Source organism: Podarcis melisellensis, assembly GCF_964234715.1.
Source record: "Podarcis melisellensis genome assembly, chromosome: 2".
NCBI classification, from domain to species: Eukaryota; Metazoa; Chordata; class Lepidosauria; order Squamata; family Lacertidae; genus Podarcis; species Podarcis melisellensis.
Window position 1 is genome coordinate 21,650,170 of NC_138529.1, and position 25,404 is coordinate 21,675,573.

The window sequence follows — 25,404 nt, forward strand, 5'->3', positions numbered from 1 at the left end:
ACCAGACAGACCCCTGACCCCACTTGGGGCTAATCAGAGGCTTTGGCTAGCTGTCTGACAGGAGGCCTGAGGAGCAGACTGGAGAGAGACTTATACAGTCCACTTCTGGGATATAGATTTGTGCCAAGCTGCAGGTGCCAACAGCTTCACTCAGAGGTCTGAGATTGGCTGCCATACGGTCATGTTGTGGATGGGGCCAACCAGAGCAGTCTGCATTGCAGTGGGTCGAGACTCTATGTGCACAGCGGCTCTTTCCCCTGCAGGCAGGCTGCAGAAGAAACATCTGCCAGTGGGCAGGCTGTCCAACAGGAGGAGTTTTGCCCTATGCATGAAAAGTTCTGATATGTTGTAAGCGATAAAGTTGTGGCCATGTTTAACTCACTACAGGCCTCAGTCTGTTCACTGCTCCTGGACCGCGCATTCCCCTGTGTGGTGCACAATACAGTCTAGCATTTCCCTCACAAATTTTCCTTCTGTTCAGCTCAGTTGGTAAAGCATGGGATTCTTAATCTCAAGGTTGTGGGTTTGAGGCCCACACTGGGCAAAAAGATTCCTGCATTGTAGGGGGTTCGGACCTTTGTGGTCCCTTCAAACACTGCAATCCTGTTTCTATGATCTTGACTCTTTTTGGGCTATAATGCAAGTAGATGCAGAATATTTTACATACAAAAGAAAACGCTACAATAAAAGCCTAACTAATTTTATGCCAGTAACATACTGCACAAATAAACTGAGAGACCAGAAAGAGGTGTCTGCACGTTCGCGTGTATGTATGGTAGCACAGCTGTTCATCCCATGCCTGTGTTCATCAATTGTCAGAATAGATACTCACCGTGTCCATTAAGCACTTTGATAGCTACAGATGTAAAAGCACCACAACAGAATTAGCTAGTTACTGTGCTTTTAAAGCTTTTTAAAGCTAATAAACATTTACCAACTCTCAGATAAATTATCAGGGGCTACCTAATGCTATACATTTCTAGTCTATAATCAATGCCCAGCTCGAATTCTAGCTATATTGTGATCACTCCTATCAACACCTACAAGTCATAATGCTGATTCCACTTTGGATCAAGGGTATTCTTCACAGTATCTGTAGAATGGCACTGGCCAGATCCGTCAACCACCACTTTAGCAAATGGATCAGGAAGCCCTGTCAGAAGGGAGGAAAAATACATAATAGGGTGGGAGTATAATTAAATTAGGTCATCTTAATCATGAATGGCTGCCAAATATTGGCTTTTTATAACATATTTTGATTCTTCCAAGTTATCCCTTTTTCACTGAACAGTACTAGTATTCTTACATTATCCTAGGAATGTTAAGAAACTTCGAAGCCTTTCAACTTGCTTCTGTACTCAGTCATCTCTCTTCTTCAAGGCATCAAACCTTTCAGCATTGTTGCCAAATGTAACATTGAAAAAAAAGGAAAAAGAGAGACCCCCTGGTGCTTTTTCTACAATAAAATCCATAAGGAAGTCCATAAGCCTGGCCTTTCTATTTACTTATTAATTACAACTCACATGCCATTCAGAGTTTGCTTGCTTCGACTCGTGGCATAGGTGCCTCAAGACACAGTAGGCCATGATCCCTAAATACTAGAAGAAAAGTGGTTCTTTACAAATGTTTTCACTAATCAAATACTTCAAAGAATGGGAAGACTCTTTCAGTAGTTCCAAAATCAATACACCTGATTATGTAATCACAGACTAAGTAACGTATATAACAATTTACAAATTTATAAATATTACATAGTACACAAGAGACTACAGCTAGAACCAAGGCTTTTTACATGATCTCACACCACATTTACTAAAGGGAAGCCTGAATGAAAGCATTTTTCACACTAGTCTGCTGCCCCCCTGTTCAGCTTCTCTCCTAACAATTTCCACCTTTCTTTCTGAGTTCTTTTCATGTTTTGAGATAACAGCTTTTAAAAAAGCAATATTACAAAAAAAAACCAACTCTGTGCATTGTGTGTGCAATAAACATGCATAGCCCTTAGGATCATTGCCTTGAACTTTAGATTCCCACAAAAATTGTGGCCATTCATTTAAAATCACATTAGTGCTCTCTGACTTAGCTGGCTGATTACCACATGGTAGCCAAGGCAAAGAGACATTCAAACCTTGTGTAACAGAATTTGGATACAAATACATAAACATTTACTTACGGAAAAAATCTTTTTTCACCAAGTTTTTTGCACACAGAACTGTAAGAAAAACAAAACACATTATGAAGATTTATCTACAAAGCATTTATAAAAGAACAGCAACACAATCAATCACATGTACTGTATTGCTAAACATCACGTTAATCCACATTTATAAACTATGACTTAAATGTGAATGCAAAGAGTTCTCATTCTGCCGCTTCCCTGTTCCTACCACTGCCATGCCACCAAAAAGAAGTCTGGCTTGTTGGGACATCCAAACCTAGGCTTATGGTTCATTTCTGAACATTCACAATAAACCATAGGTTTTTTTAAAAAATAAAAAAACCCATGGTTTAATGTGACATGCAAACCAAGCCCACATCTGTATATGATTTATTAGAAATGTTCATAGGATTTTATCAGACTTTTTATCAGATTTTATCAGATTTTTAGGTGCAATCTTAAATAATAAAGAGCAGACAGTAACAGTCTGAAAACACCTGGTGTTAATCCATATTGTGGAACTACAGTGCTAAGATTGGAAATAAGCCTCTCCCTGCTTCCAGACTGAACTTTGAATCCCCTGGTATCCTATGATGTCAGGTGATTGACAGGTGGTTGGTCCCACCCACATGTAAATATGGCCTGCATATTCTGAATCTCCTGATTTAAACAAACCGTGTTTTTTTAAAAAATCTTTTTAAAATCCCCAGTTTTCATTTGAGAATAAAAACACAGAGCACACCAGATGGAATACAAATAGTTTATCTACATATAATCTACTAACATGTATTCTGTATATCTTGTAGTTGTGGTTCAATTTTCATCAGTGGAAGATAACAAATTAGTACTAAATGTCACTATCTGTCCAAAATGACTTATGTTTGAAGACAGACTTTTCTAAAGACACCCACATGCCAAGACCGCCTGAAAATAAAAGCTTCTACTTATTATTATAGTGTTCTATTTGTGTTATGGAGTTCATGCTCAAAAGATATATTGATGGTCACTGATTCAGATGGCTTTAAAAGGAGACCAGATAAACTCACAGAGGAGAGGTCAATCAATGCCTAAACAGAACATTTCAATTCAGAATATGCTTTATATAGCCTGACCAAATCTAGAAGGATTTCCAACATTTCTGAATGGATATTACCATTGTCTCAAATTCTATGCATCCAAGACTCAACTGTGCCAAGTAATTTCCTCAACTGTTCCCCGTATCAACTGATATTGTCACCATCCATTTTGCTGACCAAGCATGAAACCCATGCTTTATCTTTGATTTCCCCCTTTCCTTTGCTCTCAGTATTCAATCAAGTCCTACCAAGTCCTATTGCTTCTCTGTGCATATTACCTGAACTATGGTAACTTCTCCTGATCAGATCATGTGATCATCTTTCCCAAATCTTGACATCAGTTTCTCATCCCCTTCCTGATCCAGCAAAAATGTATTGTCTGTACATTCATAGTTATCTAGAGCCTTAACCACTATTGCTCTATCCTTATTTCCAATTATGTTTTTGCCTATAATTATTGTCCCTGCAACTTTACCACCCTCTAGACAATTCAGTGTCTCCTGCCCACCCAGATGACACTATCTATTCTGCTGAAACTCACTGCTACACTCCTTGAATAGTTCTTTCTTCAAATCCCTTCTCAAAAGTCACCTTTCCCTTGAAGACTTCAGCTAAAATAAAATTTGAGTTAAGGACTAGGGATCAACCCTAACTCACGTCCTCATTTTCATTCCTTTCTACTAACACCACGCTCCTCTCTTGCTTTTCCCTTTATGAAATGTAAATGAAGATCCTCAGAGAGACAATTGTCTTTTTGCTTATGCTACTGGGTAGAGCGCTATGTATAATGGCAATGACAATTGGGGGAGAAGGTTGAATGATTGTGACTTGGAGAAAAATTCACCAGTTGTTTATTTTATAGCAAACACTATTTCCTTAGTACACAGGACATACTAGTGTTAAGCCAGCAAGCCCAGCAATTTAACACCACAAATCGGAACTCATTTGCATAATAGAAAACCATGATCTGTGAAGATGTATATAGAACCATTCACAGTGGGATCAGGTGTTAAACAGGGATGTGTTATCGCCCCAACTCTTATTATTTTCATTGCCAAGATCCTACACATTGTCAAAGGGAAACTCCCCACCGGGGTAGAAATCGTATATCAAACAGATGGAAAGCTCTTTAACTTGAGTAGGCTGAAAGCAAAGAGTAAGGTGACCATAACTTTCACCACAGAGCTTCAATATGCGGATGACAACGTAGTGTGCGCACACTCAGAGGATGACCTCCAAGCCATCCTAAATATCTTTGCAGAAGCTTACAAAAGGCTTCGTCTATTGCTCAACATCCAAAAAACCAAAGTGCGGCACCAACAAGCACAAAGCAACCCCTCTGCAATGCCACGAATCCAACTTAATGGTGTAATGTTGGAAAATGTTGATCACTTCTCCTACCTGGGCGGCTATCTTTCCACAAAGATGCCAAAATCCAGCACTGCCTGAGCTCTGCAAGTGCAGCTTTCTTCTGACTGAAGTTTAGAGTGTTTGAGGACTGGGACATTCACAGGGGGAAAAAAATGCTTGTTTACAAAATTATTGTACTACCAACCTTACTGTATGCTTGTGAAACACAGACCACTTATAAACGCCATCTCCAACTCCTCAAAAGATTCCATCAACGTTGTCTCCCAAAAAATTTACATATCATTTGGGAAGACAGGTGAACTAATGCCAGTGTACTGGAAGAAGCAAAAATTACCAGTGTCGAAGCAATGATTCTTCAACATCAACTTTGCAGGACTGGTCATGTTGTTTGGATGCCTGATTATTGTCTTCCAAAGCAACTATGCTATACTAAACTTAAAAATGGAAAGCGTAATGCTGATAGTCAACAAAAGAGGTTTAAAGACTCTCTTCAAGGCAAATCTTAAAAAATGACAACAACAACAACTGTGAAACACTGGCCTGAGAGCGATCCAATTGGAGAACAGCCTTTACCAAAGGTGTAATGGACTCTGAAGACACTCAAACTCAGGATGAAAGGCAGAAACAACCAAAGAGGAAGGCACATTTGGCAAAACCCTCACCATGATCAACTCCTGCCCAGAAACTTATGACCCCACTGTGAAAACACATGTGGATCCAGAATTGGAATCCACAGCCACCTATGGACACACCATTAAGACTATGTTCATGGAAGACAATCTTACTTGGCTACAAGTGATCACCAAAGAAAGAAGAAGATATAGAACTAATATGTTAACACATCAGAAATGTATTTTTGTCTTCTTATTCCTCAAACACATGCCCCATTTCTCCACACACTTGCATCATTCCATTAAAATGACCAGGGCTTCGACCTCAGTTGTGGCTGCAGTCATTGTTTTCATAGAGTGCTTCCAGACAATATGCTTAGTGTCCAATTGCTATGGTTTGTTTCTTTTAATTACACCAAAGGGAGCAAATTGTTATGATCCATTTGTACAAAACTTGTATTTTCCCACTGCTGCATCTTTTTTCTTACCACAGAAAAATCCATTATGGAGGGAAAGAGCAACATAGCAATCTCTCTCCAGGTGCAAACAGAAAAAGGTACAACTGAGGTAAGGTGAGAGAAGTGGTCCCTGGGGAAATTGGATGACGTGTTGGTGAGGCCCTTCCTTTATTTATTGCCATCAGGTTTCTTGCCATCAACCAGTTGTAGAACCATTTCGTTTCTTTTACTGAAAGTCCTTTCCCTAAAGAGCTTTGCTTTTTGGCTCCTTTGCAATGTTTTGCTTATGGATTTCAGCTCTCAAAAAGTTTAATTGATTGCTTCTTCTCTTGGTATGAGCTGTCCTCAACTCCCACAGCACTGCTTGCTTCCCTGTCCTTTCTTTTTTAGATTATAGTAAGAGTGGAATAACAATATTAACTAACGGTGTTGTGAAACTGACTAGAAAAAACAAGTGGGCAAGTTTCCTAGTTGGGTGGTGAAACTTACTAGAAAAACTCAGGACCTGAAGTCTGAATGCAATAATGTTTATTGGAAAGTAAGACTGTAATCCTCTTGCCCTCTGCCACAAACGGTTTGTAAAAACATCCAGTTCTCAGAGCTGTGCAATTGCACTGTGGTGGAATACACACACAAAATTAAGAACAGTGCATGTGCGCCAATTTGAAACTCGTAAAAACAAACATACACCCACAATGCTAAAATGGTGGTAACAAGCACCCACTTCGAAGTGTTGAGAGAGGGTTGTGTGTCAACAATGAAGAGTCATGAAAGGGGAGAGAACAACACTGTCCAATGGGCTATGTCCCGCCAACTGTGTGCATGGAACATAGTGATCTGAAAACACACACACAAAAAGTTATACCTCTTGAGTTGTGGGCAATGAACGACAATTTCATTTGCATCTTACAGCGAAGAGAAATTATCTGGTAGTGTTAGGAGCCTCTCCTAGTAATTTAAAGGGAACAGTATTTTTAGAGCATCTCACCCACACTCAAATAAATATTTTCATTCTTGCTAGTCTGAACAGATACTGCTTATTCATTCCAAATATGCATATTAATTCCAAACATTTACTACAATTTTGTTCATAATTGGGGTGTGGGGAGGGAAGAAACACGTGGCTTTCATTACATGGGCCTCTCAGGAAAAGCCAAAGACATAGCACAGGTTAACAACATTTGGCAACCATTGACACTTTACTTTTTCAGAACCACATTGCATCACAAGCAGAATCACAAGCAGAGTGGGTGTTCTACAGAAAGATACCAACAGAACTGCAGATGATGTAATCAAACAAGGGCACACGCTACACACTGAAGGCAATCACATTCTCCTTAATTTGACCCAAGAAAAATTCCTTTGGGATCCTAAATATGGCATTCTGGTTCTGGTTCATGCTCAAGGACTAAACCAAAACTCCACCCAACTTGACTGTTAAAGAACACATGTCCACATTACCCAACATTCTGTCTGCAGCTATGGCAATTTACAGTGTCTCCAGATTAATGGGAAGGTACCCAATATTTTTTAAGGTCCTTAGAAATTTTTAAAAAATCATTTGCCTTTAAAAAATGAGTGCCATTGTCTTCCCTTGCCTCCAAACCAGGAATCCCACAATCAAACTTTCCAAAAGGAAATTCATAAACGCTAGAGCTGTCAAACATTTGAATTGCACACTCCAAACAATTTTAATGTAGGTGCCTTTTTGAGACACTGGAGGAAGCAAGAGAACTAATTATTAATTGCCAGAAACCAACATTACTATTATCTTTTGTTCCCAGTTGTAGAAGGGCACCAGAACAAAAAACGAGTAAATGAGCCTTTTTACTATAATCAAGTAAAGCTTTAGTTTATGGGGAGGGGGGCACAGAAGCTCTCTCTAAGCAACATTTGTTGCAGGTGTAGTTCTGCATGTTCCTTTCTTGCAAAGCACCACAAAATCAGGGGGCAGGTAGTAGAGAGAAAAAAGTTGATAGAGGCGGAACCATTTTTGAAACTGCTGTTCTTACTGACTATAAACAACATGCTGAACAATCAATCTGAACAAATATATCGCTGGAGGCAGAAAGTGCAATGCCATTAAAGATGGAAAAGGGGGGGAGGGGTTGCAATTTTAAGGAACCCATGTATGTGGATTTAAATAGTTGCGTTCCCACTGAGAATTTGGAATTTGTTAGGTATACTGTAGAATCTACCCTACACTCTAATGTTTAATTCAATCCTTGCAAATAATTGTTCAGGAGACAGTCACCCTACTTGCCCAATCCACATACCACGAGCAAATGCATGCACTCATCTGCTTTCCGAGGTGACACACGATGCTTTCCCCCTTAGAACAACACAAGGACCAGACTCACCCCTAACACTACAACACAGTTAAATTTAACAAGAGTTTATAAACAAAAAACCCATAGCTTACAGGTGTGGTTTGTTCAAAGTTAAAAACAAACACAGTTACGCCTCAAGGCCAAGCTCAGATGATGACTGCCTACATGAATTTACTGTTTTCCATCCAGGGTAACTGCAACTTGCCTCAGGCAAACAGCTTACTTGACATTGAATATTTTTCAAAACTAAAAGTCTACAGAAGCAGAAATAATCCAAGCAAAAATATTTTGGTGAACATTTAATTGAATGAGAAGCACTTTTCTGGGGATAGTTTGAGTGACAGCTTCTTTTCATTAAAAATGGAATGCAACTAACATTATTAAAATTATACTTTTTCTTGTAGATTTTCTTATGCAGCGCTTACTAAAGTTTCCATGCTAAAACACTGCATAAAAAAGCCCTGAAATGTAATCAATAATATGTCTGGAGAAATATATCCAATTTCAAGGAACAAACTGAGAAAATGTTTACATATGCAGGCACCAGCATCTTGGTTTTAGAAACCTGGGCAACCGAGCACTTGGAATTTTTAAAGGCCCATATACCATAAATAACTTAGAAGACCTTAAATTAAAATGTCTTTAGTGTCAACACTCCATACAATTAACATGCCTAACATCAATTAACATAGAACAAATGTTTATAATCCTGTTTTCATTTTTATAATTTTACACCATTTTAAAACAAAAAAATCAAAGACAGTCATTAAGTCTTATCCACTGTTGAAACATAAGGCTGATCTATGAACTGTTACAATATTGTTATTACTAATGTCTGAAAGTAACAAATTTCATGCTGGCAAACAGCAACATTACAGCAGAAAAAAATAACCTGGTCCAAAGATAAATTTGTTTTCTAATCCTCTAGTTTTCTGATGTCATCACTGCAGGAAAACAACTGAATCTTTGTGAAGTCAATCATTAGCTCCACCAAAATAAAACAAAAGATTCATTAATACAACATTATTCTTGCTTCTCAAAGGATGCATTTTAAAATTGGTAAGAAAGAGGACAAGACAAAAAAGGGTAAGTTCTGCACCACAAGCTTGAGGGGGGTGGGTGGGAAATCCCTAGGCTATCCAAAATAATCTTTCACTGAAAGTCATTACCATGGCTTTTGCTGATTGGTTCCCAGCTGTTTTGCATGCATTATGCAAGGAATATAATAATTAAAAATAGGTCCCAGCTGTAGAAACACAATGCTACACTGCTGTTAATGTGTGCTGCACTGATAATGAATAGACTATGCTTTAATCTGAATAAATCTCCCAACTGCTCTGCTGCCTCTTGCCAAAAATTTCCTTTCCTCCTCCAGACTGTGGTTGCATTCCAATTACACTGCTGATTGGAATGAAGCTACTTGGGCAGGGGGTGGGGGTGCACTGGAGAGAAAAGTGAGGGAAAAAATAGGAAATTCTCTATTTCAAAATATGCTTCTGAAACCTAAGAGCAACACTGGCAATTTAAACACGTTGATAATACATGTTTAAATGTTTGCGACATTTTACCAGGCTTTATAGAAGAGGTTTCTTAGAAGAAGAAAAACTTCAGAAGAGAGCACAGAGAATACCCTAGGCTTTTTTTCAGTACTTCTAACCAAATTCCTATGTTTTTGCTGAACTGCTGGCAAGCTACACAGCCACTTACATTTTTTCTGTGATTTGCCTTCCAGAGCACATCACAATTCCAGAGATGATATGAACCGAGCTTTCTAAAGGGAATTGTAGCTAGCTGGAAACACTTGACAATAAAACTTTAGCCATTAATATTCTCCTTTCTAGAAAACATGTGGCAAAAGTGAATTAAATTTGTTGAGAAATGTTCCGTCTACCAACTGCAACAGCTCCCCACCCTTCACGCAATGGCTTGAATCCAATGAAATGACAGCTCAAGGGAGGGTTCTCCACTTTATACCAAGTCTCCTTTCCTGCTACATCCACTATGTAACATCACAGAGTCTCTAGAGCAGCGATGGCAAACCTTTTAGAGACCGAGTGCCCAAACTGCAACCCAAAACCCACTTATTTATTGCAAAGTGCCAACACGGCAATTTAACCTGAATACAGTAGACCCTCTACTTACAATCACCTCTACTTGGGCCCGATCCAAGTTGCGACCACGGCAAACCCAGAAGTAAATACAGTGGTACCTCGGGTTAAGAACTTAATTCGTTCCAGAGGTCCGTTCTTAACCTGAAACGGTTCTTAACCTGAGACGCGCTTTCGCTAATGGGGGCTCTTGCTGCTGCTGCTGCTGCGCCGCTGGCACACAATTTCTGTTCTTATCCTGGGGCAAAGTTCTTAACCTGGAACAATCACTTCCTGGTTAGTGGAGTTTTTTTTAAAAAAAATATTTATTAGGGTTTTTTTTATAAAAGAAATACAAAGATAATAAACAGCATTGCTTTGTTTTAACAAAATTTCATAACTTCTTTAGACTTCCTCACGTCTCCCGCTCCCACTTACATCGTTAATAAATTTTTTCAAGCAAATTATCATCTTATTTGCAATTTTATAACCACTCATTTAAATATAATGTGACAATTCTCCAACAAATTTTTGTTTCTCTTAATCTCACTTATCATCAAATTCCGATCCAGTTTAGTGATGGCCAATTATTTATAACCAAGCATCCTTCTTAACATTCCACTAAATCACAATATTTTTGTAGATAAATCTTAAATTTCTTCCAATCTTCTTCAATCCTTTCTTCTCCCAGGTCTCGAATTCTGCCAGTCATCTCCGCCAGTTGCATATAGTCCATCAGTTGCATCTGCCATTCTTCCAGTGTGGGTAGATCTTGAGTTTTCCAGTTCTTAGCGATAAGTATCCTTGCTGCCGTTGTTGCATACATAAAGAATGTTCTGTCCTTCTTTAGCACCTTCTGGCCGACAATACCCAGAAGGAAGGCCTCTGGTTTCTTAGTGAAGGTATACTTAAATACCTTTTTCAACTCATTATATATCATTTCCCAGAAGGCCTTCACTTTAGGGCAGGTCCACCAGAGGTGAAAGAATGTTCCTTCATTTTCTTTACATTTCCAGCATTTATTATCAGACAAATGGTATATTTTGGCAAGTTTAACTGGGGTCATGTACCATCTGTATATCATTTTCATTACATTTTCCTTCAAAGCATTACATGCAGTAAAGTTCAGCCCAGTGGTCCACAACCTTTCCCAGTCTTCAAACATAATGTTATGCCCAATATCCTGTGCCCATTTTATCATAGCCGATTTAACCATTTCGTCTTGTGTGTTCCATTTCAACAGCAAGTTATACATTCTTGAAAGTACCTTAGTCTTAGGTTCTAACAATTCTGTTTCCAACTTCGATTTCTCCACCTGGAACCCTAACTTTTTGTCATTTTTAAAAACTTCTTTAATCTGAGCGTAATGTAACCAGTCTCGCACTTTATCCTTCATTTTCTCCATACTCTGCAATTTCCAATTATTTCCATCTTTTTCTAGCAATTCCCAATATTTTGGCCAATCGGCTTCCATATTGGGTCTTTTTCGGGCCTTAGCTTCCAGAGGTGAAAGCCACCTTGGAGTTTTATTTTCCAATAAGTCTTTATATTTTGTCCAGACACTGGTTAGTGGAGTTTGTAACCCGAAGCATCTGTAACCCGAGGTACCACTGTACCGGATTTGCTGCGATTCGCGCATGCGCAGAAGCGGCTTCTGCCATTTGCGCATGCGCAGAAGCGGCTGCCGCCATCTGCACATGCACAGAAGCGCGCTGCTGCCGAACAAAAGTGCTTCTACCAGCGACCCGGATCGACTTACTGATGGACCTCTGGATCTGATTACGTCCGTAAGTAGAGGTTCCACTGTACTAAGGTTTTAGTTTAGAAGGGGAGGTGGGTCCATCCATGTGGGGAGAGAGTGGAGCAATACAGCGGTACCTCAGTTTTTGAACAGCTTAGTTCTCGAACTATTTGGAACCCAAACACTTCAAACCTGGAAATGAATGTTCCGGTTTTCCAACTTTTTACAGAAGCGGAACGTGCTTTCTGAGTATAACTTCCATTTTCAGAGTGAGGGAAGGCGGGCCCAGCAACAAGTGAGCAGGCACCTGCCGCCCTCCAGCGCTGGGTCCCTCTGCCACCGCAGCCACAACAGCAACCACCCCCTCCTCCAGCTCCAGAGGCAAGGCTGATCTGGGGCAGCAAGCGAGTAGACAAGGGATGTTGCCACCGCCCCCCCGTTCCCAGCCTGCTCCTGCTTGCAGGCTTGCAGGCTGCTCTGCTGAGCAGCATTGCTGCTTGCACGGGAACAGGAGCTGGATTGGGGCTGCTCAGCTGGGGTGGTGCAGGCTCCATCACACTTTCCATTGAGGGGTTCATGGCTGCACTTCCCTCAAGACAGAAGTTTAAAGGAGCCCCCACCTCCGCATCAGATCCCCTGCAACCCCGTGAAGGCAACCAGGCTGAATAGTTGCTGAGGTTGGGGAAGGTGGAGGGAGCCCAGAAGCTGCATCTGAGAGCCCCTGCATCACCTGAAAGCAGCCAGGCACTCCTCAGCTGAGCTGCCCGCTCCAGCTCCAACTTGCGTGCAAGCAGGAGTGGAGGTGGGGATCTGTCAGAAGTGGAGGCTTCGCGCTCCCCAGCTGAGCTGCCCGATCCAGATTCTACTTACAAGCAAGCGGGAGCAGGGTGGGGGAATCTCTCCAAAGTGGAGGCTTAGTACTTCCCAGCTGAGAGATCCCCACCCTGCTCCTGCTTGCACGCAAGTAGGAGTGGGATTGGGCAGCTGAGCTGGGATGCGCAAAGCCTCCACTCCACTTCTGACTCCACTCCTATTGGCCCCAGATGGAGCGTGTGTAAAGCATAGGTAGGCAAACTAAGGCCTGGGGGCCAGATCCGGCCCAATCACCTTCTAAATCCGGCCCGCGGAAAGTCCAGGAATCAGCCTGAGTACATGAGTAGAATGAGTCCTTTTATTTAAAATGCATCTCTGGGTTATTTGTGGGGCATAGAAATTCGTTCATTTTTTTTTTCTTTTCAAAATATAGTCCAGACCCCCACAAGGTCTGAGGGACAGTGGACCGGCCCCCTGCTGAAGACCTCTGGTGTAAAGCCTCAACCTCACAGCAGGAGGAGGAGGAAGACGGCTGATCCGAACGGTTGATGGCAGCCCACCAACGCGACAGCACGCTTCTGAGCACGTGCATAGCACTAGGCCCTCCCCACCCACAGCGGAGCCTCCCCAAGGGAAAACGTGCTCCCTGGAGATTGTGGCTCCATTTTGCACACACCCACCCCCAACACCCCACCCAAGGAGCTTCTACTCGGACACAAGTTGAGCTGAGGACTCAACGAGCTGCCCTCGCCTTCTGAAGGCTCTGTGCTGGGGCGACGGCGCACGCGCCCACAGAGAGGGCTTTGAGTGCCCCCTCTGGCACACGGCGTGCCATAGGTTTGCCCCCACTGCTCTAGAGGGTCTCTCAGCCCCCTAGGAGCACCTTTTCCATGGGTGCTGGAGCTGCTTCCAGAAGGGGCAGGTGGAAAAGCACTATTAAGTTTACTAGATTCAAATCACTTTTCAATTACTTAGGGACTTTTTTGTATCAGATTCATTTCTGCCAGTTTATAATATTCCTCCCACGATTGCTCCAATTTAAATACGGGATATTCCTAAAAATGTAAGAAGTATAATTTTGAAAATACCTCCTCTGTGTCAGAGTAAACATCCTCTAACCTATCTTCTAACTCATGATATAGAAACACAGCAAATCCACTATCAGTGAAACTCCCATGCACCAAGGCATTACATGCCACAAGGCAAACCACTGTTCAAAGTCAGGGGAGTTGGAAAAACAGCTTGTGTAGTATAGTGTTGTTCTTTGGAAAACCAAGTCAAAAGATACACTTTCATGCATATCTCCATCTCCTTGGATTGCCAATGGGTATTTAACGGGTCCTGAGTACAAGATCTTGCATCCTGCAATACAGCCTAGTCATCTCATCTCTAAAAGAGCAAATTTAATGTGGAACTACAAAGCATATGCACCCAACTACCATATTTGTAATTGTGTGTTAAAAGCATGTTATTCTTAACTAATCATACTGCCATAGCTGCCAACTTTTCCCTTTTTTAAAGGGAAATTCCCTTATTCCGAATAGGATTCCTCACAAGAAAAGGGAAAAGTTGACAGTATGGATACTACAACAATGCGCTAAACATAAAACTTCCTTATAGGAACTATAGTAAAGTTTGTAGGCTACCAGCTAGTCTTAGTTAGCACTAATGCTTAGGTGAAAGAGTTAAGCATCTGCTTAAATCTTTCCTCTGGCTGGATTATGCTCCAAACATAAATCTGAGTGGGATTTCAGGAGCTGTTGGCACAGTAGGGCACTGCCATGGAGCCAGCCTGCTGAGACAAGTGTTGCTATCTATGTATCTGGACAAAGTGGTGGGACACAGGCATGGTCAGGGGCAGCAATTTCTAGGAATATTTGAAAGTACCAAACAAAAACTAGTTTTAAATAATAAATAATCTAATTAGATTTCTATTTGTACTTTAAGTTCCTACACAAGTGTGCATAGGTAAAGGTAAAGGGACCCATGACCATTAGGTCCAGTCGTGACCGACTCTGGGGTTGTGGCACTCATCTCATATGAAATAAAAATGTGACTTGCAGTTACACAGAACTGCCTAACTACAAGAGCATATTGTAACTTTTTTAAAAAATCCAGGCCTAAATAAATCAGAATTGTTTTCTGAACATTATAGCATTCCAGCACCTAAATCAAATGATATTACTAAGGTACTGCAAAGTATAACAGTGACCACTTGATAATGGAGTGTTTTTAAGTATATTATTAAGCTTATAATTTTTTTTAAAAAATAAATATTTTAAACTTTGCATAGGACACCAAAAAGGGGAGGAAGACGGAAGAGCTTTCAAGCAAATTTCAGTTAAATTACAGTATTTTTATAGACGCATATGAACAATGCCAGTCTTCTAATTCAGTGATAAAATTCTGGGGTAAATTTCCTCTTAAAAGCAAATCTGAATTTCCTTAAGAAATATCAGACTCCAGCAATCTGCACTTAGGATTCCTGAGTAACTTGTGGACACAGTCTGCCTACATTTGCCATGTTTAGACTCCTGTTTTAAACATCATGTCTACTTCACAGTATTGTTTTGAAGTAAACAAAAGGCTTCCTTTTCCACTCCTCCTCCCATTTTCTACTTTCTAAGCCAAAATTAAAAGAAAAAAGAAAACATGCACACTGAATTCCCAGAGACATAATACATTCATATTTCTTCAATGCGATCAATGATGAATTCATGTCATTTTTGCACTAGTTCTGCTCGCTAATTTAATACAGTTGTCAAAAAGAACACTGGAAATTAAACTTGAAAGCACCTTCTATAAAAATTTGAGAAATAAAGTCTTTGTCTCTAAAAGTTCTTTCAGATGCCTTCTTCCCCACCAATGGCAACTCTGTAAAGTGTTTAAATCCTGAAACCAAAGAGCACCTCATATGAACAGGATTTCACAAGTATTTGATGCCATTGTTGTTGGTTTCGCACTCCAGAGTTCACTCCCCCTGTGCACAATTTGCTGGCACTTTTGACTAACATGGGGAAAAGGCACAAGCAACATCCCAGGTAAGGTCAACCCCTATTTAGCATTTAAAAAATCTAGGATATTCAGCAAACAGAGGAAATTTCCACTGCTTGTTGCTGTTTAGTATATATGAATTCATCATGCCTGCTTAAAGATTCAAAATCCCAGTATATCAAAGCAATCTTTCTCAATATTTGCCTATCAAGCAACGTGAGCAGGCACTACATGAGGTCTAGGGGTCCTCAAAGTATGGTCCGTAGGCCAGATCCAACCCGCCAGGGTCTTGAACCCAGCCTGCCTGGCCATTGCAGAACTCGCCGCTGTTTAACATGGAAAGAGCCAATCCGAGCACCGCAACATGTCTGACGGGCTTTGGTGCCAACCAATAGGGCGCCGCCTGACAGGGTCACTCTTGGACGACTTCTCCTCACGCTCACCACCAGTGGTTGTGTGCTGTGTTTAGGTGGGTGAGCGATTTCAGAATCCCCCCCCCCCAAACAATCAAGCGGCCAATCGCTGCTTACAATCTTGGGCTCGCACTTCGTTTCAGTGGGTGATTTTCGGCATTGGCCACTTGATTGTTGGGGGGGGGGCGAAAATCGCTCACCTGCTGGAAAGCAGCACACAACTGCTTGCGTCACAGAAACCACCTATCATCTGCCCAATCACCACCAGCGGCTGCCAATCACACTCCCACTTGCTGCAACAAGGGCAACTGTCTATTGGCTGCCGCAGCGGCAATCAAGAAGACTAAGGGCTCCAAATGTAGCAGCAGTAGCAGCAGCGGGACCCCCACCCACCCCCCAAAAGACTGCAGGCCAGGAGAGTCCCAGGTTTTTCCTGCCCCAGCTGGGGGACCTGGCTGGTAGCCTGCCTGCAAGGGAGAGTGCTTCTCCAGGGCACTGGCAAGAGGCCTCTTGCTGCCTTTGGCCTCGTCCCTCTACGGGTACCGGTACAAAGGAGTGGGGCAGGGTAGAAAAAGCAGGCATGTGCTCAAGGAATGGGGTTGGGGGAGGTAACCTCAAAGGCAGAACAACCCGAGGGGGGGGAGTACTTCCTCCTCTGCACGAAGGCTCCAGGGAGAGACGGGCATCTCAAGGATTCAGTGCCAGCTAAAGATGGGACATGCTTCTAGCCAGCTGTAGCAAAGCCTCCCTGCATTTTTGCCATAAGGCTGGGGAATGGGAAGGCCCCAACCTTCAAAAGCAGGTTTGTTAAATATTTGTTCATATTTTTTTTCAAAATATAGTCCAGCTCCCAACAGTGTCTGAGGAACAGTGAACTGGCCTCCTGTTCAAAAAGTTTGAGGACCCCAGTCTAGAAATTACTAATTGCTACTTCTAGGTTCTTGGAAAATTGCAGTATGAGATACATAGTATCTGTCAAACTACCCATGTGTTTGAACAAGCGATGAGTTGTGTTGCTCTTGGTAGCTCCCGTTTAACCTTACGCGCACTGTTTAAATTGGATTATGTTTATTTTATTTAATCAGAAGACACTTACTAAAACCATCACCGCTATAAGCTAAGGCAACAAAATTCATCTTTCAGAATGAACACTGAACTCGCTGATTGCCTAAGCAAATGAAATTGCTTACCTTTTGTGTAGATTATATTCAATCTCCATTGGTAAACTATTTAAATAGTCCCAGCCCTTCAGTTCCTTAAAGGAAACTAGACAACTAGCTAACCAGGTAAGGTAAGGTAAAGGACCCCTGGACGGTTAAGTCCAGTCAAAGGTGACTATGGGGTTGTGGCGCTCATCTCGCTTCCAGGCCGAGGGAGCTGGCGTTTGTCCGCAGACAGCTTTCTGGGTCATGTAGCCAGCATGACTAAACCGCTTCTGGCACAACGGAACACTGACGGAAGCCAGAGCGCATGGAAATGCTGTTTACCTTCCCACCGCAGCGGTACTTATTTGTCTACTTGCACTGGCATGCTTTCAAACTGCTAGGTTGGCAGGAGCTGGGAGCAATGGGAGCTCACCCTGTCGCAGGGATTCGAACTAGCTAACTACTATACTTGGAGGCAACAGCCTTTTGGGAGCAAAATAGCAGTCAACAATACTGCTTTTGAAACTGATAGATTGGCCTCTCCATTACACATTTCTTATTTCTTCTAGAGAAACAACATTGAAAGTGCCATGATACTTAAGTTATTTTGAAACTTACTGTTTGATTCCTCAGTTTTCAGTTGAGAAAGTGTTGCAAATATAAAATATATGTACAAAAAAAGACAACTACTGGGTGAGGAGAGCCATTAGGGGTGCCCAATAAGGACAGGGTGATCTCAGTAGCAGCACCCCTTGTTTATGGAACTTTCTCTCCAAATCAGGTGCTTGCTGAACTATTAGTTCACCATCAGAAATATATGGTTACATATGCCCAAGTGTTTCAGAGTAGTTGACTGAACTCAATTTTCTTCTTCTTCTTCTTCTTCTTCTTCTTCTTCTTCTTCTTCTTCTTCTTCTTTGCTACATTATGCTTTGTCTGTTTTTAAAAGCTGTTTTAACATTTTTGAAATTTTAAGTATTGATTGAAATATTATTTATAGGCCGCTTGGGGTGCATTATGGTAACAAGGCAGAATACTTTCACTTTTAAAATTAAATTGAGAGCAATTTTACACCTTCTGGACAATAGGGCATCGCAGCTGGTATTTACCATCCTTTGCAGGTGGGCACCCATAGCTGTCAGTGCTATTCCTTAAATTCTGAATATAATACAGTGGTTCTCATATTACACTGAAAAATGAGGTTGCTCGTAGTCATTCAAAGGATGTTTTAAGATCTAAAAGACTGCATCTTTGGGATAATGGTAAGGAAAGTATGAAACAGACAACGCTCTGTTCCCTTAATGGAAATCTCTATGGGAGACGGCTAAATGTGGAAATAAATAAATCGAGACGCCATTATACAGTCGTACCTCTACTTATGTATCCCTCTGGATACGTAAACTTTGGGTTGCGAACGTGGCAAACCTGGAAGTGTATACTTCCGGGTTTCGCGCTGTGTGCGCACACAGAAATGACTGAATTGTACTGTTTTGCATTTTTGTTTCTCAAAACTTATTTACAATATTACATAGCTACCTCCCAGGATTAGCGTGGAAGTGACTTTCAAAAATTCAAATACTATTCATATTTTATATGACCCAAGAGATACCTTCAACTCTCAGGGTAATATCCAACTAAGTCATACTCAAAATTGGCCTATTGAAATTTATGGGCTTGTTACTTAGTGGGTCTATTCCAAGGGCGACTAACATCAAATGTCACTCTAAGACTTGTTCATGGGTTACGTTTTAAAACCAGGAGAGAGATTACACCTTTTTTTTTTAAGCGCACTCTAATATACAGTTTAAAAAGAAAGCTTTTTGACAATAAGATTTGGACGGGTTATGCTGGATCCTGAATAGAAAGACACAAGAAATCCTAGCAATCTAGTTGTTACTGGATACAACTAATTACATTTTACTGAAATATTTATAATAGCGGTACAGAAGCTTAAGAGACTAAAAGAGAGAGAGAGAGAGAGAGAGAGAGAGAGAGAGAGAGAGACTACCTGCAGTAGTTCTAGAAACTATGCTCTCTTTGCAATACATAGCATGGATTCACAGAGCTTGTGTGAAAAGGTAAATGGCTTAAATATTAACCAGTGTATATTTACATTTACAGATAAACTCTTCAGGAATAGGAAAGTTTCCTCCCATTTCCCTGCCAAGATCAAGGTTCTCTTTCCTTTAAGAAAAAACAAAGTTAAAAATTTTGTAGGTTCCCTTCCTCTTCCTCCTTTAGTTCCACAAAAGACAAAAATCCACTACCTTCAGTGTTCCATTTTCATGTTTGTGATCTTAGTAACTACTCTAAGGGAGGAAAAAAGAATGTGGAAGCCACATGACTGCTACTGAAAGCAGCAGACCCCTATTTTCTCCTCCTTTCTCTCTTCTAGAAGTGAAGCAAAGACACAGTAAGACATTATTGTGCCTTCCCACTTATTTGTTTGCCTCTTGCTGAAGCAAGAACCTCAGAGTACAAGGATATATTATACATTTTGCTTTACTATACATTACTGGAGAAACCCTTTTGACAGAACTTTTAAATTATAGGAATATAGCAACTAAAGCAACATGATAAATGCACATCATCTAGACACCCTGATGTATGTAGATATGAGATTATTTCTAATAATGTGAGAGGTCTGAGATTAGCTAAGGATGTTGTCATTTTCCTCACTGAATGTGTCTATAACATGTGTCTGATATTTTCTGGGTTCAACATAACTATAGATGCCTTCCCACAAAAATCAACCTGCCATATGGATTTGTAACAACATAATCAGACACTTAGAAAGAACACCACAAGTCTATGATTCTATAATTGAACTTCCTGAGTATGAATGAGTGTTCATTTCCTTGTGCATGATCAGCTGCAAATCAAATAAAACGCTAACCTATTTATTTATTAAATTTGTCTCCCACCCTTCCTCTCAACAAGCCCAAGGTTAACAAACAATTAAAACAAATCATTAAAATAATTATAATGCATATGCAGACTGGGAAAGACCACAACTTAAAATGCTTGTTGGAAGGGAAGGTCTTCAGCAGGTGCCCAAAAGACAACATAAATGCCTAATATTCAAAAGGATTAAATTCCGAAGGGTGGGTGTCACAACAACCAAAGGCCTGATTCCGACATTGTGAAGAACAATTTCCTGGTAAGATCAGCGTTCGAAATTAGCCAGGCGCCAGGCACATTTTGCAACTGGCAACTGGCCTTTTGTAACTGGATGGAGATGTCCATCGCCACACTTGACACTTAGCATCTCCACCTGCCTGGCTGCAATCAACTGGTCTGCTGGGCACAGCAGCAGCAAAAGACATGTTACTCCTGATTTGCCCATTAGTTATCTGAACAGAATAGATCCTGGACTAGAATAGATCCTGAAGATTTAATGGTATACTACTAAGCACACCTTCCTGTGAATAAGTCCCATTGCACAGAGGGGGAGGAATTCAATATAGTGCCCTTAGTACTACCTATACTAGCAGAATGACTTCCAAAAAAGAATGCACATGAAGTCAGCATACTTCTCACGGCTGGCTGTGCAACAGACTGCTGTGTGGCCCTGATGCTTGTTGTGCAATAGGAAGTTTCATGCTAGCACAACTGTTGCACTGAATTTTATACTCCTCTACCATTATTCTTGCCCTTACAGTCTAGGATTGCCATATTTTGAAGAGCAGTCCACACTCCCTGAGTGTCTCCCAGACAGGGCCGTCGTAAGCATATCCGACACCATGGTGCAAAGCTCCCTCCAGCGCCCTCCCTTTCCCAGAGTTTATTTGCAATGGGTAGCTTGAAGTGGCTATCATCGCCTCCATCAAGGGGGAAAAAATGTGAAGTATTATTCTTTAAAATATATTACCAAGACTGCAGGGCAGGGGCGTTTTATTTTTACTCTCTTCTTCCCCTGCTTTTTCCTTCTTCCTAAAATTGCAACAAAAAAAAGGAGGTGGGCTCTTCTGCAGTCCTGTTAGATATACTTACCTCCTGCAGCAACAAAACTGCTAGCACATTTGCAAAGCTAAGCAGTGTCAGGTACGGTTTCAAATAGGATGGGGGACTATGTGTTGAGATTCTTGCATTGCATTATTGCAAGGTTGGGGTCCTTGGGGACACTTCCTGCTATACAATTCCATAATTCCACCGACAGTGATATTCTCAGGGTGGGGCAGAAATCCAAGTGTCCCCCCTAGCAGAATAAGTAGGAGGGCCTCTCAGCAGTCATCCACCTATTGAAGCACGTGAAAAGTCCAGGGCCCGCCTCCCCTGTAAGACCCTCACAAGGGCAAGAGTCCAAAATGACTTAACTGTCCCTCTGTTTACTGAGTTCAATGGGATTAAGGCTCTTGGGTTAAGTGAGTCTAGAATGGCGGCCGAGGATCCTTCCGGGAATTACAAGATGAAGGAAGCTACTGAAATGAGGAGGAAGGTGCAGAGATTGCAAAAGGGGTTCCAAGTGGGGTGGAGGTGGAATAAAGCTTGCCTTAATTCTCTCCCTTTTTCTCCAACATGTGTTTGATGAGGCTAGCAGGAGATATGTGACAAGCTGCCTTAGAGAAATGGTGGGGCAGATCAGGGTCTTTCTTCACAAGCGGAACTTTTCAAGTAAGATGTACAAGATTGAGATGCACACACTCTTAAAGGTTTGTGCACTTGTCTACGCATATGTTGCATGCACATACATGACTGAAACTCAGGAAGATTCCACATTCTGAAACAATCAATCTGAGAGCCTGATTGCTATCTGAATAGCTGGCACGTTATATTGTGTGGTTTTCACCACATGCATAATTTACAAAGGCCATGGACATCTGCTGAATGTAAAAATATATACCTCACACAAACTAAACTGATTTCCTTGCCGCTACTACACTAGCCTTTCATCCATGTTTCATTAAGAATTTTGAAGCACAGGGCACACTGAGACATAGGGTAAGATGGATACAGGCATGATCATATACAGTTGTACCTCCGTTTACGTAACTCTGGTTACGTAAACTTCGGGATGCACATGCAGCAAACCTGGAAGTATTTTACCGGGTTTCGCCGCATGCATGCACAGAAGCAGTCCAAAGGTTGCAGAAACCTCAGGATCCGACCGGACCTCCGGAACAGATCCCGTCTGCAATCAGAGGTACCACTGTTTTTGGTTAGTAATGAGCCAAATGATAAGGTAGAAATTCAACATAGAAATAAGCCGAATGCTTGGGCAATACAAGCATTTCTGCTTGCCTGATAGATCTCCCCTCTCCTCCTCTCGCATGCTGTTTTGGAGGTTCTCCTGACCCCTCCCCCAGCCAATTTTGGGGGCGCCCATGGAGAGGAGACAGGGGAAACCCCACTGCAATAGCGGAAGTTCTTATGCAAACTTCCGCTAGCAGGACCAGTTAGCTGAATCCAGCCCAAAGTCTGAAATTTAAACTGTTTCTGCTCATTGCTCATCCCATTCGGAGACGGTGAATCATTTCCCATTTGGCATCCTTTCTGCCTACATGGCTGACTTGTGAGGCTTTTCCTGTATCCTTGTTATAGGTTAACTACTTCTGTATACCTGGTTTTAAGTAAAAACTCCTACTGCCAATTGACAGACCAGACCTTGTGCTGTTTTATCAGACATCATTAATCATCCCTTTCTGCTAAAGTGACAGAAGCACTTTAGAATAATCCTAGTTCGCCATTTTCCAAATATTGTACTCTAGTTTTCCTTAGTCTGAAAAATTTGAATAAATCACAGCTTTTCCCCAACAGAAAAAAATAATAATTTATTGACTGTATCTGATTTAAGACACTAATTCTGAAGGCGGCACTATACAGAAAAGTGTAAAATTGGAGTTTCTTAGGGTTATTCTTGTCAGCTGAATAGTTCATCTTTATTTTTGTGTGTGTGTGGACAGAAGCTTAGAGAGTAGGAGAGGAGAGGAGAGGAGAGGAGAAAGAGCATTAAAAAATTACACTCTGTACAGACTGAAGGAATTTGGCAGCCTATCTGTTTAAACATAACTAAGCTAAATCTACAAAGTCATACTTTAAAGAGAACCAACATGTAGCAACACTTAGGTTTTACAAGTCATTAGCGTCTGTTTCACAAAAGTAAACCTGTTTCTGTGTTACTGACCTAACTCCAATCTGGATACTTTTAGAGGGCCCATCATTGTACCTTAAGGGCCTTGGATAAACCAGCTACTTAGAAGCAATGGTAGCTATTGCTGTGATTAACCTCAAATACACATATGGAAATGTGAACCTTGATTCATGCCATGCAAGTGCACTAGAAGGATAACTGATGAAATGGATAGTCTTGAAAGCTGGAAACACAACTTATATTTTTGCATCTCAAATAATGAATACCCTTAAGTGCCTTAACAATGCATTTTGATTAGTACATTTCTTCCTCTGTTGTAGGAAGGGAACATTTGGATTCAGCCCAACTTTGGGAGGGAGAAAACAGGTAAGGCCAAAGCAGTACCAAAATTCATTTTTTGCATCACCACATCAGGCTCAAGGTAACAACTTTAAAGGGATATCGTTCTACAGTGAAATGCCCATTTTTATTAGCAAAGCTTGTCTAGACATCTTCCTGAAAGCCTCCAAGTCACCCTCTACCTCTGTTCCAACTGCCTAAAAATATTGAAATCTAGAATAAGAAACAATTTACCCTTATCGCTCTTGGTTGTACCCAGAGGGTCCCTTGTACAAATGGAAGGGTTCATTGTGGAAGGGGACTCCTCCACAGAGTGAATCAATTTAAATAATGGCAGTTCAAATCTTCAAGAAAAGTGCTGATGTAAAACAGATTTTCCACTTCATATATTTCCTCAACGATGGTGCAAATCTGGCTACTAAACCATGTTAAGTAACAATTAACTTGTGTATCACTTACATAATTTTATTCTTACAACTGACCTTGCATCTCTTTGTTGTACTGCATTCATTTTGCACATTCTACCTAAGAAGGAACTGTGTTGTATCCAATGTTACCACTGTATGAGTGGAAAAAGCTTGTTGGGTACCCTATGGGGGGGGGGGAGGCTGCAGGAGAAGGGAAGTTCTATTGTGTGAGCAGAAATCTATTCATGAAGCATTGAATGCAACACATAGGGTTTTTTTTAATATTCCGATACAGCGCCCATGACAGTTTGAGAGATCAAATATGAGAATGGAAGAATCTGTATGCTGAACAATAATATTGTCTTCTTTCCAGTGCTTCTCTTTTACAGTACTCTGCTACCACAAATCCAAAGCAGCAAGCAAAAAAGAAATGTCCATGATTGATATGTTGAAACAATACCTGATAGTTACTGGGAAGACTACATTTTTATGAGGTGAAAACAAAATACATAAGTAGAGGGTAAATATTCATAGATGAGAACTGAACAAACTGGTTCTTCGTTTACATAGAAAAGGCTCCTTTAACTCTGTCTGGTAAAATCAATTAGCCTTGTTCACACATAGGAATCAACCACTGTTTAGGGTTCTGTGCACAAGCTTCTGTGAGCTCAAACAAACTTCAGTTGCAAAAAAGCAGGCTTTGAATTATGCTTCCGAAACTGGTTTAACAAACCTGAGGAATTATGGATAATGAAACTGAATTGTGGTTTATTCTTATTTGTAGCCATTCGGTAATAGAAGGGATGAGGGAGCACTTGAGTCTGAGGCTTCACTGGGGTTCACAGAGGCTGGTGTGTTTAATGGTACATCATGGTTATTCATTATGTTAAAAATGGATCACTGAATCAGTTTAGAAATTAAATGTAGAGTTAATGCATTGATATCCAGATTTAGCATTGCTAGTTATTAGGAGAAATCTGAGTTTGGGGCACAAATAGGCATATAATGTGGACTCATCCTCCACCCTGTCATTCAATTTCAAGTCAGAAAATATTGTTCATATTAATTTTATTTTGGAGAGGTCCTTGATATTGATAGATATTGACACTCTTAAATTATATTCCTATGGCATGGACACTAACAAATGGACAACAAAAGTGGATCCTGTGAGTCCTTATGGTGGCAAGGCTGAAAGGATTAAAAATCACTAACCATTAATCTGTGGCCTGAAGCTCTCACTGCCCTTTCTACACTTGAACACATGGCTTACAATCATGTTTAGATACCTATTTGAACGTATGGGCTTCTTGTATTAATTTATACATTTAAGACAGGATTGATAGATGATTCTTACTGTTAATATAAAGTGG

General features: G+C 41.0%; 1 protein-coding gene across 1 annotated transcript in view; it reads right to left on the reverse strand.

Moving 5' to 3' along the window:
- The window catches only part of SMURF2 (SMAD specific E3 ubiquitin protein ligase 2), a 71,957-nt gene that overhangs the window by 32,264 nt on the left and 14,289 nt on the right, over nt 1–25,404 (reverse strand). Inside the window, exons 2-3 of the mRNA XM_081899660.1 lie at nt 2,174–2,212; nt 1,045–1,153 (exon numbers count right to left, since the gene is read on the reverse strand). Coding sequence (XP_081755786.1) covers nt 1,045–1,153; nt 2,174–2,212 — 148 coding nt within the window. The remainder of the gene's footprint in view (nt 1–1,044; nt 1,154–2,173; nt 2,213–25,404) is intronic.